Raw genomic sequence first — 17,578 nt, forward strand, 5'->3', positions numbered from 1 at the left:
GACAGAATGATCCATTGACAGGTGACAGGTTGCATGCCAGATCTATTCACCATGCTTCAGGAAGAATAGAAACAAATTCCTTCTTCAGTATATCAGAACTTAGTGGAAAGCCTTCCGTGAAGATTAAACACTCTAATAGTAGCAAGAGGAGGTCCTACACGGTATTGGGTACATGGCTGGTGTCTTTTAGGAATGAACAGTGAAGGGGTGTCTGGAGACTTTTGGCCACATAGTATATACACTGTCTGATCAAAAGTATCTGGAAACCTGTCTGAAATTGCACTTAGACTTTACCCATGACACATTCCCTATCATTGGGCATTAATATGGGCTGGGTCCCCCCTTTGCCTTTATGACGGCTTTAACTCTGCTGGGGACACTTTCAACGAGGTGTCTGAATGTCTGTAGAGGAATAGCAGCCCATTCTTCCTTAAGAACTGAAACCAAAGATGGTAGTGATATTGGATCCAGGGGTCTGGAGTGAAGTTGATGTTCTAACTCATCCCAGAGGTGTTCCATTGGGTTCAGGTCGGGACTGTGGGTAGACCAGTCCATTGCCTCACAGATGTAGCTTTATGACATGGTGCATTGTCATGTTGATACAGTCAGTTATCTCCAAACTGGTCTTGTACTCCTCACAGTACACATTGGTTTAAAATGTGTCTGTATCCTTGTGCATTTAGAGTTTTCGTAAGCACAATGAGGGGATCGCACCGTAACCACAAAAAACGCCCCCATGTCATAAAACCACCACTGTTGGCACTACACATGATTGCAGGTAACGTTTTCCAGGCTTTCACCCAACCCAAACCCTTCCATTGGATTGCGACAAGGTAAAACATGATTCATCACTCCAAATCACTCGTTTCCAATCATCCACTGTCCAGTGGCATCACTCTTTACACCATCTCAAGAGTCTCTTAGCATTGTCTACAGAATTGTTTGGCTTATGAACAACAGCTCAACCATTGTACCCCATTCTTTTTAACTCCCAACGCATAGTCATTGTGCTGGCCGGACTGCTGGTAGCACTTTGGAACTCACGAGTGATTCTTTCCACTGATTTCTTGCGATTTTTTTACAAGCACCCACCACAATGCTCAACGGTCCTTGTCCGTCATTAAATAAGACCTGCCTGATCTTGGTTTAGTTGCGGTTGTTCCTTTGCATTTCCACTTCACAATCGCATCACCAACAGTCGACTTGCACAGCTGTAGAAGGGTTGAAATATCCCTGATGGATTTGTTATTCAGGTGACATCCAATGACTAATCCATGTGCAAAGTCACTGAATTCTCCTGACCAACCCATTCTGCTATTACTGCTTCTCTGCTGGCAACAAAATACTCCCCACCTCCTTTTATACTGGCGGGTCCGCCTCTCCTGACATCTAAAGTTCAATTTCACATTACGTAGGACGTAGGGCAGATACTTTTGGTCAGGTAGTGTATGTATGTACTTGCTTGGAGGATGAAGGTCTTAAATATTGCATCTCTTAAGGGGAGTCAGAATCTAATAATAGAAAAGGATTTTCTTCCTACAGAATAATTAAGAATTTCATTTTGTTGGTGCATCATTTATTAAGATACTCAAACTAGAAATATGTTTCTGATGTTTAGGCTACTTATAGTTAAAAATTATTCCATTTTTCACGTGATTCGATTAAAACTTCTCCATTTCTTAAATCAGCTGGTGCAAACGACTGTGGTTTCTACAGCTTTGCTTAGAAAGCTTCATTCTTTACATTGATAGTATTGTCAAAACAAATGCTTCTACCTAGAGTACAGTGCCTGGTTAGCACTTAAGTCTTTCAGTGTATCATTGTTCATATCAAATTGCCTTGATTACAGCTTAAGGCAGTTCACATTTTCAGTATATGAACTTGCATCTGATGAACTACTGATTGGATTAAATTTAAATTTTCATAATTTTCTAAATTAGAGAAGCATTTACAGTTTTTTTTCCCCTTCAAAAGTGGCTTCAAGTAAAATAAATGTTATTCAAATCATCATAATGTAATTCTGGTACAGTGAACTTGAGAGATGCCAAAAACAAGCTACAAATGTAAATGTTGTTAAGTGTAGAAGTTCTACTGATACAAGAACATAAATTTGGCTATTTTTACATTGTTTCAATAGGGCATTCAATTGAATTTACTGTTTTTCAGCATTTTACAGTTACAAATTGTCCAGGTCCTTGGCTGAATGGTCAACGCAGTGGCCTTTGGTATGTAGGGCCCCTGGTTCAATTCCAGCCGGGTTGTGTAAATCTTAATAGCAAATCTGGTTAATACCCTTGGCTTGGGGATTGGGTGTTGTGGTGATCCCAACATCCCTTCAACTTCTGCACCACATAAAACACTATCATCACCACAGTAAAACTGTTTTCCATTCACAGCAGGTGCCACCTAACATTGCCGGAGGGTCTGCACCTAGCTAACAATAGCCATGATGAAATTATAGTTGCAAAGTGCAAGAATAAAGTTTCTCGTGAAGATCGATCCTAAGTAAATCTCTATAAATATAACTAGAAGTTCATTATGTTTGTTAAGATTTAAGACTTAACGCTTTTCAGTGTACTGTTATGTTGTTTCTCTCTCCCCCCTCAGTCCTGTGGTATTTGAAGGTACTCAAATACCTCAGCCTAGTGTCAGAAAATTTACTGGCATGTAAAAGAACTCCTGCGAGACTAAATTCCGGCTCCTCAGCATTTCCGAAAAATCATGAAAGTAGTTAGTGGAACGTAAAGCCAATAACATTATTATTATTATTATTATTATTATTATTATTATTATTATTATTATTATTATTATTATTATTATTATTATTATCTCTCCCCCACCTTTTCGAAATTTGTGTGGAGAATTCTATCATTCTTAATTGTGGTCTCTTCTTACTTTGCTTACAGAGCTGTAGTTGACCATGTATATTTTTGCCAACAGGTGAATGCTCAGCTTTTAATTCCCATATTGTATTGTTTATAGGCAGGAGGATAATGAATTCACCTTGGGGCTGAAAGTAGAAGATAGCAGTAATGGTCTAAATTCTGAGGAAGTATTTCACTCTCAGTCACGTATAGAGCAGGAGCATATGGAGCAACCGAGCCGCAGCACCTTTGCGTAAGTAACATCTGTTTCTGTTCTTATTAAAAATGTATACAGTACTTCTGGTTATTACTGTCTGTGCAATGTGAGGAAAGAGCCCTCAAGTTCTATCACATGCATCCTTACTCTTCCTTAGTTGAATTACCACATTTATAAAGCTCCCTCTGTAGGAGTTGTAGAGTACAGTAAAATGAAATACCTTCAAGGTCCACCTATTCAATACAAAGACGTTTTAATGTGATTCAATCACATGTCAAATGGTACCAGTTTTGGCATCTATATGTGCCATCATCAGCCCTAAGTACAAATTAAACAATATATATATATATATATATATATATATATATATATTCCTAAAACACATCTTAACACATTATAAAATACAATTGCTGTAGTGTTACATGAGATAAATTAAAATTATGATATAATAGATTGCTATGGTATAAAATTCTTAAAATTCTGGCTGTTCGTTACATAGTTCAGTCTGTGTACATTTGGAATAAGTGAATTTGTGCTGTTGTCTATGTGAGTGACATGGGTATACATATGCATGACACTAATTACAAATTTACAGACATTGAACAAGATATGGAAGTTCTTCAAACGGTAAACAAGGGACCCATAATGAATATTATTGAACGTTGTTACATCAGCTGTGATCAGTACTTCAACCCCAATTATAATTTAAATGAAATTTACGAGAAACCCAATATCCTTTTCAGTCTTTTAATCGATTGGCTTAAAAATACCAAACTATCGAAAAACAGTTTGATTTTCCAAGTAATCCGGAATACACACTAAACTAGGGCTGCTTTGTGTGGTCAGGTATTATGTAACATCATAGGTAGGGTCTTTTTTGTTGCAATTCAAGCATTAGGATATCTTCAGATAGGCACTTCTTGTATCCCTTGGATATCACTCAAGGAGGAGGCTATTCTACATGTGCAGAGAACCAGAATTTCAGATGCTTTACCCTCCATTTGATACCCAAGAATGAACCTGATTCCATCTAGGCACAATAAACCTAACATTTCATCGATGGTGAGTGGTCACTTTTGCCGATTTTTCTCCTTTTGTAACATCACTGTTGTGTATTGAAATGCAGAAATTTCTAATCCAGTTCATCTAGGGTCATTTTATTTTCATCACCACTTTCAAATTTTCTTTCACTTTGAATATTTTATTTATTTGCCTTAAATTAAATGAAGAGAACTAGAAAAATAATATATATACCAAAATTCAACCTAGTGGTCAGTGTGATTTCATCACTAGGGAATCACTTCTTGAAGTTCTTACTGGAATGGCTGCTTTCCCTTCCTTTACACATGCATGCATGCGCACGTGCACACACGTGGGCCAGTTTTGGTTTTCAACTTCTTCCCATGGCATTTGTATGCACGTTCTCCTGAGTTTTCCCATTGGTTTAATATTAGCTGTTTCTTAGCTTGAAGAAAGAAATTGAACATTTTGTTTTTTGAGGCACAAAATGTTGTTGGATGACCACGTTTGATATTCACCTCCAGTCCTTTTTCTGTTGGGCCTGACAGTTCCTACAATACTAGTTCCCTTTTCAGTAACCCTTTTACAAAGGTCAAGGTACAGTGTGTGACCCTTGTTGAAAAAAGGTTCACACATGCACGTAACAACATTAGTACTCACAGGCAAGGAAGGGTCAATCCTGTAATTTCCTATATAATTATATACTAAAGGTGTTGCAGTACCATGTATTTGCATCACAAATTTTATGTATCTTTATGCCAAATCTAGCTCACTTACTGCTATTACGTTGCACATGTGGCAGCCCACCACAAAATTTCATAAGGGATTCTTCTAAGGCAATGTTTTCTGACAATTCAAATAACAAAGAAAATTTGTCCAAGAAATGTATAATTATGGGTCTGATTTTTCTCAGTTTGTCACTAGCATCACATGGAGCATTGTCATCAGTGAAGTGGAGGAAACAAGAAATGAGAAGAAATCTTTCTTGGTTCATTGTTTCTGAAAGAAAAAAAAAAAAAAATAGGAGTTCAATGCACCTATCTTTACTTCCAGTAAAATTGTATACGTGGTTTCCGAACCAGGGACAACAAGATACGCAACGCAAAGTACATTTTTATTTTGTCCTCTGGTGAATCAAACTATTTCTAGACATCTGTTCGCTTTTTTCTATCCTCATCTGCAAGTTGCTCCAAAGCGACACAATGACATTGACATCAGTATGGGGGCTTGTGTGCTCGTTGATCCCAAGGGCTGTGCCATCTTAGGTTTATCCATACCGCATTACTGCATTGTCCTTAAGGTGGAGTCAGACTAACAAGGTGTCAGAGTTGCCTGAGAGGCCTTTGTGCTCTTTCTCTTCTTCATTTCTTCCTTGTCTACATTAACATGCTTAATTTTCACATCTCTTACTGTCTACACAGCCCTCGGCAGCTGAAGGTAGACCTTTTTATTTCCCTACCTACTCGTGAGACCAAAAACTGAACCTGAGAATTTTAACTAATAAGGCTGTTGCTCTTAAAATGGTGTCTTTTAAAGAGAAGAAAAGTAGAAGATTAATACAATTTCCCTGAATAGCAAACGTGACAAACAGCTGCCTAGATTCCTGGTTGCTTCCAGGGCCGATGGTCGAAGATTTTAGAATGGAAGTCGTATCCTTAATAGTAACTCTGTTGACAAAATTGTTGATGATGAAATTGACAAGATGCGTACTTGTCAAGACGGCTACAGATGAGCAGTCTAGACCACTACTTGAAGTCAAATTGTTTGGAAAAGTAGCAGTCAAGATTGAGAAGTACAAATCCGTGAACTTCTATAAAGAAGTTTTTTCTACAGGGATTTGGTTTTTTTTTTTTTTTTTTTTTTTTTTTTTTTTTTTTTTTTTTTTTTTTTTGTAGTGGCTTTTCGTCGCACCGACACAGACAGGTCTTATGGCAACGATGGAATAGGGAAGGGCTAGGAGTAGGAAGGAAGCAGCCGTTGCCTAGTGTGAAAATGGTAAACCACGGAAAACCATCTTCAGGGCTGCTGACAGTGGGATTCGAACCCACTATCTCCTGGATGCAAGCTCACAGCTGCACACCTCTAATTACACGGCCAACTCTCCCGGTACAGGGATTTTATTAAGGTTTCCAATGATGATTAGGGTTGGGCAGACCAGCACAGTTGGTTGTTCTGAATCATTAGGAACTTGAGGTGCAGTGTTTCGGTATAGTGTGCCGGCACACGGAACAGTAACTACGCGGTAGAGAGAACTTTGTGAGGCAACATGAAATGCTCCGCGTCAGCGGGAATGAACCTGTACCAGACATGCTGTGTGTAGTTACGGCCAGCATAAAGCTGCACGTAACATGAAGAAACAGTCGGAACACTGAAATTCGCGCCCAATAATCACGTTTAAAGGCTGCTTTTAGGTTAAGATTTTTTCAGTCAATATGAAGTATACATAACACGGTTACAATGGCAGTACAGTTGTTTAAAAGTAACTAAACCAAGGATATTTTAACCAGTTGAATGTATCGGCCTGAATTGTGAGTAATTAGGGCCAGGATAAAACTTCAGGGCGCATGAAAAAGCAGTTGGACTCTGAAATACACACCCAAAATATCATGTATAAATGTTGTTTTTAGGATAAGAATGTTTTCATTCATTGTGAAATGCACCTGTCACAATTGAATCGATCGGAGCTAAAGGGTAGTCAGTTTTTACAACTTTTCAGGAGAAGCAAAAACATTCCACTGTTCAAACTGTTTTATATATTTGTATCAGAAGATTTCTATGTTATAGATAATGAAAAGACACTTCACTGAGACAAACGTTGACAGTAAATTGCTATATACAGTTGAGAAATAAACTAACAATTTTCAGACTTAATGCCTTTTAGCTCTGTATAAATTAAATGACCATTGAAATGGATATTCAGAAACATTATGTAATGTAGATTTAGTCTTGAATGATGTTTATGACAATACAAACACTGTATAATGCACTGTCACTACTTTGATGCCATACTCAACAACTATTTATGCAATTCTGTTGAGTACAGCAGTCTTAGCCATTCCAATAGTTCATCATAGAAGAATCTAGCATCATGGCTAACATATTTCACCACCTTTTTTATGTTGTCAAGTTTGTTTGCATTAATGGGAATTTTATCATCATAGGCTTTGATGTTTGGCATAGTTATCCCTGAAAAAAGTTTTGGTTTCCTTAAGAAGAATGTATGTTTAACAGGAGAGTTGATGTAGATTGCTGCTTCAACTACCCCTACTTTTGCAGTTTTGTACGTAAACTGTGCTTGCTGGTGTGAATTGCTGTTTCTGGTTTCTCTGCAGATTTTTAGTTTGCACAGACGGTCCAGTTTTCTTAAAGAAGAGCGGCCACCAATTATCGAAGTTAAGTATTTCTTCTGTTTTCATCATATGAACTTGCTATTTGCTAATATCTCTACGTATTCCATTGGAGTGTAAATACGATCATTTTTTTAAATCTTCTTTTTGAATACTCCAAAATTCCTGTCACACGGCATAAACGAATGCCCACGCTCAGGAAATCTATGGACAATGGATTGGAATCTCCCATTGGCTGTCAAGGCCATGCACATTCTGATCATCGTGTGGTTCTTGTTCTGACCTGTACAGCCATCAAAGAATAAGTTGACATGTTTAATATGTTTGGGCACATAATTTTTAAAGTAATGCGACAGGAATGAACAAACTTCGTTTGCACCATTTTTCCTTTCTCCTTCATGATACAGGTAAATTACAGATTTGTCCGTCTTAATATCATGCACATTGAAAATATTCACCCAGAGTTGCCGCAAATAGAATATATCTTGCACAGGAATGTTAGGGAGTGGAAGATTCTGCATGAAATCGAAAGTCAAAGCACATGTCCCATCCTTCACATTACATAAGGTCTTCATGCTGTGTAGGAAACTGTAAAATTTCCGACTCCGTTGAAGATGTACTTCCACCTCTGCTTTGATGCTAATTTAACATTGTCATTTAAGTGAGGACTCTTTATTTTAGCATTAAGCTCTTCACATAAAGAACATGTGTCTATTTGCAGTCTTCCGAAACAATAATTAAAATTATCATGGAAGTACTGCCTGTAAAAATCATATTTGACTTTAGTTTCTGGGTGTGTAGTGCAGTACATTTCATGCATTTGTTTAACATCCAATCTGGCATCTAAGTATTGCATTTCTTTCCCAGCATAATGCAAAGATTTCACCGTGAATGATCTGATGTGCTCATCAATGCTCTGAGTCACATTTGCAGGAATCTTGTTCACAGCTGATGTTCTGCCCCTCTTGTCTATCGGTTGTTCACCCCTAAGCAGACTTCATATCAAATTAACCTAGTTTTGTCCCTATAGAGTGTAAGCTAGAGAAAGCTTGACGACCCATTGTCCTAAACGCCCCTTCCATAACAGATTATTGAAAACTTGCAATGCGTCTGTTTTCTTGTAGGCCATCTTTTACCCTAGGCCTGCGCTGTTTAACTTGCACCGCTTTGATTAGACCCTCTAAGTATACATCTTGCGTGCTTTTGTCTGGCATATTGTGAAAAGTCGTGAAAATACTATTCTTCATATCATCACCTCTGACATCTGGAAACAAGATTCGTAAAAATACTAACCATGCTGAAATAGTACACTGTATTCATTACCGGAAATGTGCCTTAGTGACAAACCATGGCATGATAAACTAACCAAACTACTTACCTGCAGTCGTCTCCTGTTGTCTTTTCATTAACAGCATTTCCACTATGATTTGTGTATTTTAAACCTTTCACTATAGCACGTTTCATTATATTCTTTTTATGGGAAGCGTCGTTCCTTTTCCGTTTTGGCGACATGACAAATCTATCTTCCACGTTTTATCAATGTAAACAATGACAATATAATAGCGCGAAAATGCCGAGGAGTTGCAGAGAAAGAAATGAAGGTCATGCATGTCGGTGGTGTCAAAATTAGATTCAAGATACGGTGCTATAAGGTATCAACTCAGAGTTAGTTCTTTCTTCCACCGTATAACAATTCATGGTATATGATTCAGGCAAGAGGGAGAAGTCTGACTTAATTCCTTCTTTCACCGTTCGAAGAGCATCACATTGGTTACCGTATATGTTTCGCTTAGAAAAATAAAAAAAGACATATTGTGACTTATTACGCTTTAGCTCCGACAAATTCAGTTACACTGGCAATAGATGTGTTTACAAATGTCACAATGTTATTTTCACCAATTAAAAATTACTCGCACAGTTGAAGAAACATTTGTCAGTACTCTATTTACGTACACAATATACAAGCAAAATACGAAAATAAAAATTAATGCATACAAGCAAAACACGAAGATAAAAATTAAACACTAAGGTAATTCCGGTAAAGTTGACGCACTCTTTATGTGTTTTGTTATATCTCGGTGTATTTACTTTAAAAATTGTTGCAAATTCGAGCATAATTTGAAAACATTTGATCAGAGATGAACAAAATATTGGTAATTGAAAGTAAATGGGAGAAAGGAGAGAATTGTTGCATCAGCGGCGTCTCTCCCTGGAGCCTGGTATAGATGCCGACTTTGCTCGGGAGAGATGCCGCAAGTAAAATAATTAATGACAAAATCAAATTTAAGACAATTAGTTCAACTTTAATATAACTGAACATTAGAATGTACTACAAGACAATTATATCCATATAATATAATCATTCAATGGTAAAAGAACCGATCTGATAATTTACAACATTACATTAATCATATTTTAATTTCGATTTACTATGAATGTGCATGTGCAATGGATTCTTCACTGTGTTATGTAAAACCCCAGGGCACTTAACGCCCTTGAAAGGGCTCTGGCCTGCTCAGCGACCACTGCTCAGCCCGAAGGCCTGCAGATTACGAGGGGCCGTGTGGTCAGCACGACACATCCTCTCAGCCGTTATTCTGGGGTTTCGAGACCAGGGCCTCCATCTCACCGTAAGATAGCTCCTTAATTCTAATCATGTAGGCTGAGTGGACCTTGAACCAGCCCTCAGGTCGAGAGAAAAATCCCTGACCTGACCGGGAATCGAACCCGGGGCCTCCGGGCGAGAGGCAGGCGCGTTACCTTTACAGCATGGGGCCAGCTTGTTATGTAAAGAAAACATCAAAATCATAATGAATATAATTCTGTCCTGACACAGTAATTTGAAAACATGTCTAAGGCAGGATTCTTGAATCAAAAACTGATGTTTATCCTCTTAGAAGTTTTTACAGATTGTTTCTTAAAACTTTGTTCTCTAGCAATGTTGCTGCAACAGTCGTTATATGTAGAGCAAGATTCATGCAGCCACTGGTTGTAACTCAAACACTGGATACAGTCATCCTTTTTTTAATATAATTTTGACTTCGGTGATTATTGAAGTAGCTATACCTGCTGAACCCTGAGAGCCTTTTTCCAGATTTCCTGACTTCATTCTAAGTGTCAGTGCTCATTCTGGAATTCTATAGTATCATTCTGCCTCCCTGATCAGTATTTCCTTTGCTCTCAGTCTTTTAACAGCCTCTCTTAAATTTTCCTCTGCCCATTGAGGTCTTTTACCAGTGCCCTTATTTTTATACTGAGCAGGCATGTCGCAAATTTTTATTTCTGAAAATAATATAATTTTATATAATAAAATAATGTTAGCAATGAAAGCAATAAAAATAGGTTATGTATATTAAGAATCGTGAGACGATAAAATATTCTAATAAAATACCGGTACACTCTGAATAGTATTGAATGTTTCCAGATCACTTGTAGAATCTGATAGCAATGAGGCATCTCCGCCGTATTCTTGTGCAGCAACTCTCCCAACTATCAGGTAGAGACGCCGCACCCTCCTGTTGTCGTACCTCAAGGCTATCATGGCCCAGAATTAGCTTACTGTCAACTACAGTTATGCTTCTGACTTCTACTGTACTAAAAATTGCTGATTTAAGCATTTGAAACAAACTTAATATACAATAAATTAACACACGGAAAAACTTTAAGAGGAAACGTACTCGCCTCAGGATATCGGCTATCATTGGAGTAATATACGAGCAAATTTCGTCACACTCACAGACAGTACTTCTTCCTTAGAAACTGAAAAACCACACATATTGCCATCTAGCTGTAACGTTGGGAACCTTTAGCTACAGTGTCTGCAGCATCTCTAACGGAGCGGCATCTGTCCCGGATTTACCTTATATACAAGCGGAAGAGGAGATTGAAAATAAAATTATACAAGCAGAACATGAAAATAAAACATAAACAGAATATAAAAGCAGAACACGAAAATAAAAATTGTGGGATGTTTAAATTTGAAATATCTAGTCATTGTGCCTCTTGAAGATCCCTTTGCAGACAAAGTAGAACAACATTAATTGCATTTCACTCTGTCCGGTTTTATTCTAGTAAAAAAAGTCCTGAACGGGGCTCCAGTGCGATATTATACAAAGTTTACTGTCTTTCGTACGGTATATATTACTGAGCTTCAATGAAAACACATTAAGTTATTCACATGTACCGAAGGCCAGTTGCCGGTGCAACGGAACTCTCAGAACAAAGAGGATATGACGGAACACAGAACACTCCAGCACGTGGCGGCACACTGCCAGTATCAACAGTCAGCTAGTAGGTGAAGGGTGAAGTACAGTGCATTGTGACGCTCTTGACGGGATACCGAGTCACTGTCTCGGTCTCGGAGCAACTGATCCTCAGTGTTCCAGAACAGTGGAACATAACTGTGCACAGTGTGCCAAAACAAGGACATAATGCCCAACCCTAATGATGACATGATCAGAAACCTTGCTTGTCAGGGTGTAACTGACGTGGGGAAGTTAAAAGACATGTTGTTAAGTTGCTCAACATGGGCGCTTTCATTCTGAGCTTCGACGCCCAGTCACTGCCCAAATGAATGAAGATCTCAATGGACTGTTTAACTGTTTGCCTGTGCATATCAGCTCTAGTGAGATGTGACAACTGCTAGAAATTTGGCCACACCTCATCAAGGTTTGACGACCTGTACAATGTGTAGAATGTGTAGACTATTAAATGGAGCCACAAACGGTATTTCTTTGAAAAGAATCACAATGTACAGACTAACAACCTAGTGAGTACATGTTCCAAGTTTGAGGTAGATATCTTGAATATATTTTGAGTGCATGTCCAGGTGTGCATGCTCCAATATCCAAGGGATGTCCTACATTAACACATTGACTGGCCCCAGAGATCTCCGTTTTTATACACGGGCATTGTTTATAGCTTGTTGTGGTATCTGTTGGCTATAATTTTAACTACTTTCAATCATGTCATGGAGTAGAGGGATCGTAGATTTTAGTGTGGCTGTATTTTTTTATTGTATGGTTTTGTAGCCATGGAAACTTTGTATATACACGGGTGTTCTTGTTTACCGAGAATCATTGTACAAGATGGCGCGCCCATGGCAACGTACCCTATATGACGACAAAGTATTTCACTAGTTATATGCAGATTCATTATCTGATGTGCCACATGGGTGATGAGCCTTGAGAATTCTTGTAGTTTCTCAGCCGACAGTAGGTGACTCGCTATGAGAATTCTCACTTTTATGCACCTTGTATTTCCTTGATTATTGATGAAATTAAGGGCGAGATTATGAGTACCAAACGGTGTAGTCATGGAATATATATTATTGGTGCATCTTTCTTTCTTAAAACCTTCATGTATTTAACAAAATAATGCTGGATATGTAGAGTTAATCCCTGGAGCTCCAGTGCAGATGTCAACATGGCGCAGCGTATTCATTTGCCGACTGCTACTGATAATTATGATTAATTATGTACAGACTGGTTATAATAGGTACCGAGTGACAGTGAATTAGATATTTCTAATGATTAACGGCTAACACTAAACGGGGAGTAGCTGTAAAGAGAAATCCTTGCATACTTGAAAACAGTGAGTATACAAATGGCACAAATACGGCATTCGTACTACACTGTGTTTAGAAAGACTATTAAATGGAACCACAAATGGTATTGCTTTGAAAAGAATCACAATGTACAGACTAGCAACCTAGTGAGTAGGCTTACATGTTCCAAGTTTGAGGTCGATATCTTGAATATATTTCAAGTTACAGTAGTCTTGAGTGCAGCAGTGTCATTTTTCTTGAAGGCTTAAACTATCCGGTCTACATGGGATAGCAGCCTCTGTTCAGCGTCCAACGTCAATGTATTAAGGGAGGCAAAGATGATCGAGTAGATCAAAACTCTGGATAAGCTATCCTAGAGGAAGTTCAAATACATGGGTGCTCCGAAGTTCTCAGTCTCCTTTGCTGAAAAGGTTGCAAAAGTATAGATTTCACAAGAGAGTTTACTTAGTTTACTTAACACACTGGGGCGAAACACGGGCAACCAGGAATGAGTTAACTGGAAAATTTATAATGTCCAATAACGGATCATTTATATTGGTATTGTGGATGGTGACTCTGACAACAGTGGCGGAAAATGGCAGATAGTTGAAAGGAAGGAGGAGAAGCAATTGTTCTAATTTTGTCATCTGTTGAACCACGCTATGGCACTATTGCAGTGGAACTGCAGTAGATATATTTGTCGCCTAGCTGAATTACTCAAGTCTGTAATTGAGATATTGTGATCTTTAAAAATACACATTTCAACTACAGAAATTTAAATCCCTTCTTGGAGACATTTTCAGCTTGTAGAAGATACATAGTCCAGAAGGCATAGCAATACCAGATATTGTGTTATCTTTAAAAGAAATACATTTTTCAACTAATTTATATTAAAAATGCATAGTAAATACTGTATGTAATGAATCAAATTATACTGGATATAAAAATGTTGATGTCCCATTTTATAAAATATAGTTTAGATTAAGTCGGACCCTGATGTATTCAGACTCATTGACCAATATTTATACACTACCTGACAAAAAAAATTGAAGCACCCTGAAGAAATAGTCGGATGTCAATGTAACTTCGTATTGGTAGGTGTGCTAGGTACCAACTGATGAGCCCACCCTAGCACACGAGGGCGAAACGCTGGCAACCAAGAATGAGTTAGCTGGAAAATTTATAATGTCCAATAACGGACCATTTATATTGGTATTATAAATTTACTCATTCGGGACAGATATTTCAGATTCCCTATGGGAATCAACATCTATATCATCTGATGGCCAAGCAGGCATCAATTTTTGATAATGAGACAAAGTCTCTTAGTGCATTGGCACTGCAGGTGGCTCCAGTTAGCCTACGCAGTGACCTCCACGGTATGCACTAGCCAGCGTATTGGTAGGTGTGCTAGGTACCAACTGATGAGCCCACCCTAGCACACGAGGGCGAAACGCTGGCAACCAAGAATGAGTTAGCTGGAAAATTTATAATGTCCAATAACGGACCATTTAGATTGGTATTATACATACACACCATCGGCGGGCATGTAAATGATTACAGTTGCAATTCTCTGTGACAGGTAGAACGGGCACTGGAATACGTAAAGTGTTGATAAGGGGCCTGGTAGGGTATATAAGGGGTGTGAACAGTGTCAGATGTTGAGTGATCTCTGTGAAGGACACGGAGATCCCACGTACTCATGTAAGACAGCGTTATGAGCACCTGACATAGTTTGAAAGATGCCTCATTGTGGGGTCTCCATTTAGCCGGCTGGTCAAATCGTGCAATATCCAGATTTGTGGGACATTCGGATGTGACAGTGGCCCAATTTTGGACTGTATGGGAACGTGAGGGCAGGCATATTTGTGGTCAAGGATCTGGTCGACCATGTCTGACGACCACATGGTAGGATTGCCGTATTGTATTCAGCGATGAATTGTGGTTCTGTCCTACGCCGAATGATCATCGGCGGCGATCTGGGGAGAGATCCCATTCTTCCAATGTTTTTTACTCCTGGCGTCATGTTATGGGGAATCATTAGGTATGACTTTGGGTCGCCACTGGTGATAATTGAAGTAACTCTGGGGGCTCAGCAGTACGTCACGGACATCCTGCATGATCAAGTGTTGCCTCTCATGCGACAGTATTGTGGTTACATTTTTCAACAGGATAATGCTCTTCCACACAGCACGTGTCTCTATGAAATGTCTGCGTAATGTTGACATACTACTGTGGCCAGCAAGATACGCAGATCTGTCCCCAATAGAATAGGTGTGGGACCACCTCGGACGTCAACTCCGTCCCTATGCCAGTATCCAGGATATCAAGGACCAGTTATGACAGTTGTGGGCCAGCTAACGTCAGGAGGGGATACAACAGCTTTATGACACTCTTTCCAGCCGAATCATTACATGCATCCATACCGGAGAGGGTGCAACATTATACAGATAAGTGGGCTCGTACTGCCAAGTTCTTTGTAAATTTGACTCGATTTTGTAATCACTGAAATAACATCACCTACCCTCTCAACACATGTGAAGTTACATTTTGTTTCCTTCTCCCATTATTGGTGCCTCAGTTTTCTTTATCAGGCAGTGTATGTTGGTGATAATTGATTAATTCTGTTTGTTTTAGCTATTCACTTTGTTTAAATTATTCAGCTGAAGAAGGCCCAATTAGGGTCAAAACATGTGCTTATTGTGAATGTTATATATATATTGTATTGAATGGGTGGATTAGTTTTTGTGATTTGTTTATAAGAAATTTTGCCTAACTATGGTATATTGTAAGTCAGTACGGATCAGACAATGAAGTTTATCACATGTAATGTCCGACTCATTGGCTGAACGGTCAGCGTACTGGCCTTCGGTTCAGAGGGTCCCGGGTTCGATTCCTGGCCGGGTCGGGGATTTTAATCTTAATTGGTTAATTCCAATGGCACGGGGGCTGGGTGTATGTGTTGTCTTCATCATCATTTCATCCTCATCACGATGCGCAGGTCACCTACGGGTGTCAAATAGAAAGACCTGCACCTGGCGAGCCGAACCCGTCCTAGGATATCCCGGCACTAAAAGCCATACGACATTTCATCACATGTAATAAACAAAAGTAATATAGGAATGCTTGGAATTTCCTGCACTAAACTCAAAATAATTAGTTTAACAGTTTAAAGCCAAAATAATATATTTTTAAGAATTGAATCAGTAGTTTGAAGAAGGGAGCGAATCCAAAAATTGGTTATTGAGAAAAAAATTTTAAAACTTCCTACTTTTCTTATTTTTTTCTTTACATTAACCCACTCTTCCAGTACCTTGGGCAAATCAGTTGGACTGTTAGTAACAACATAATGCAATATTAAAAACAGTGGATTTGTTCCCTTCTTCAAAATGATTATTAAATAGGCATAACAATCTTTTATGAAAATACCAGAAGTATTTTTGTTTTCTCAAACTATCACTAATACAATGTATATGGTACAGTTCTGTACTACAGTACTCACATGTTTCAAAAGCATTGTGGACAAAATGTACTCTGAAAATCATTACTGTCATTCACTTTCACTGTCATAGTTCAACACGTCACTCATACAACATACAGTACAGTTCTATACTATTCACGTGGTTTGAAAGCATTATGTACATAATGTACTCTAAATATCATTAGTATCCTTCACTTTCACTGTCATCTGCAGTTGTTGCTGTAGTTGGTCTCATCAACACTTCTTCATAAATAGTTTATTCTCATCTGGAATGTAGTGTATGTTACTATTTTGCCTACATCCTGGATCTTCTTGTCTTGTATTGGAATTTTTGTAATTGTGAGCTTTTTTTGTTGGAATGTGGGGTACTCCTGTGCTTGGCTTTTGCAGCAAGTAAGTTTTTTTCACCAAACCATTAGGAATTCCAATGCGGTTAGATAACATTTTTGTAAGGAGCATTCTAATCTGTCTGTATTTGGAAATCGAAATTGAGGACCTCTCCTTGGACTTAATTTTTTAAAAATTATTTTATTTATTTTGTAGAGTTTAGGCCACCTGTTCTTGAAGTTTAGAATACTTTTTTGCAGAGATTTGAGTAACAGTGAATTCTGACTTTTTAGAGGTTTGAATCAAATTGGTGTATTGGTGTGGAGTGTAAATTCTGTCCATTTGTCTGATTTTCCATTTAGCAGTCCCAAAATTGTGATCACATTGCAGAAATGAGTGCCCTCTGACTTCAGAATATGATAAATCTTCCTAAATCGTCCAGAAGCAACTAATGCAAGATATAAGCACACAAATCAGAGTATTAAAAACTCGTACCTCATAGATTAAACACAAAACAAAACTGTGATGAACTGCATAACATGAGTATATAAAGAACAATCTTAATCGCAGATAGAAATACCAGCTGATAGAGAGCGTGACGACAAAGATGATGGTGAACAAACTCGGTATCAGTTTGAAGAAGGAAACAAAGCCGGAATATGTTCTCTTCTTCAGACTGACAGATATTTCCAGGTCCATGCAAGTGGTTTTCGATCCCATTTTATAAATAAGAATGAGTGTCTGTATGATAACACGTTTGGTGCAAAAAGACTAGTT

At 38.3% G+C, this 17,578-nt stretch overlaps 1 protein-coding gene across 2 annotated transcripts in view; it reads left to right on the top strand.

Annotated features, from left to right (window-relative positions):
- Positions 1-17,578, top strand: part of LOC136885491 (uncharacterized) — a 195,518-nt gene that overhangs the window by 161,214 nt on the left and 16,726 nt on the right. For both annotated transcript variants that reach the window (XM_067158078.2, XM_067158069.2), the window contains one exon: positions 2,983-3,117. In XM_067158078.2, coding sequence (XP_067014179.2) covers positions 2,983-3,117 — 135 coding nt within the window. The remainder of the gene's footprint in view (positions 1-2,982; positions 3,118-17,578) is intronic.

This window comes from Anabrus simplex, chromosome 1 (assembly GCF_040414725.1).
Source record: "Anabrus simplex isolate iqAnaSimp1 chromosome 1, ASM4041472v1, whole genome shotgun sequence".
Lineage (NCBI taxonomy): Eukaryota > Metazoa > Arthropoda > Insecta > Orthoptera > Tettigoniidae > Anabrus > Anabrus simplex.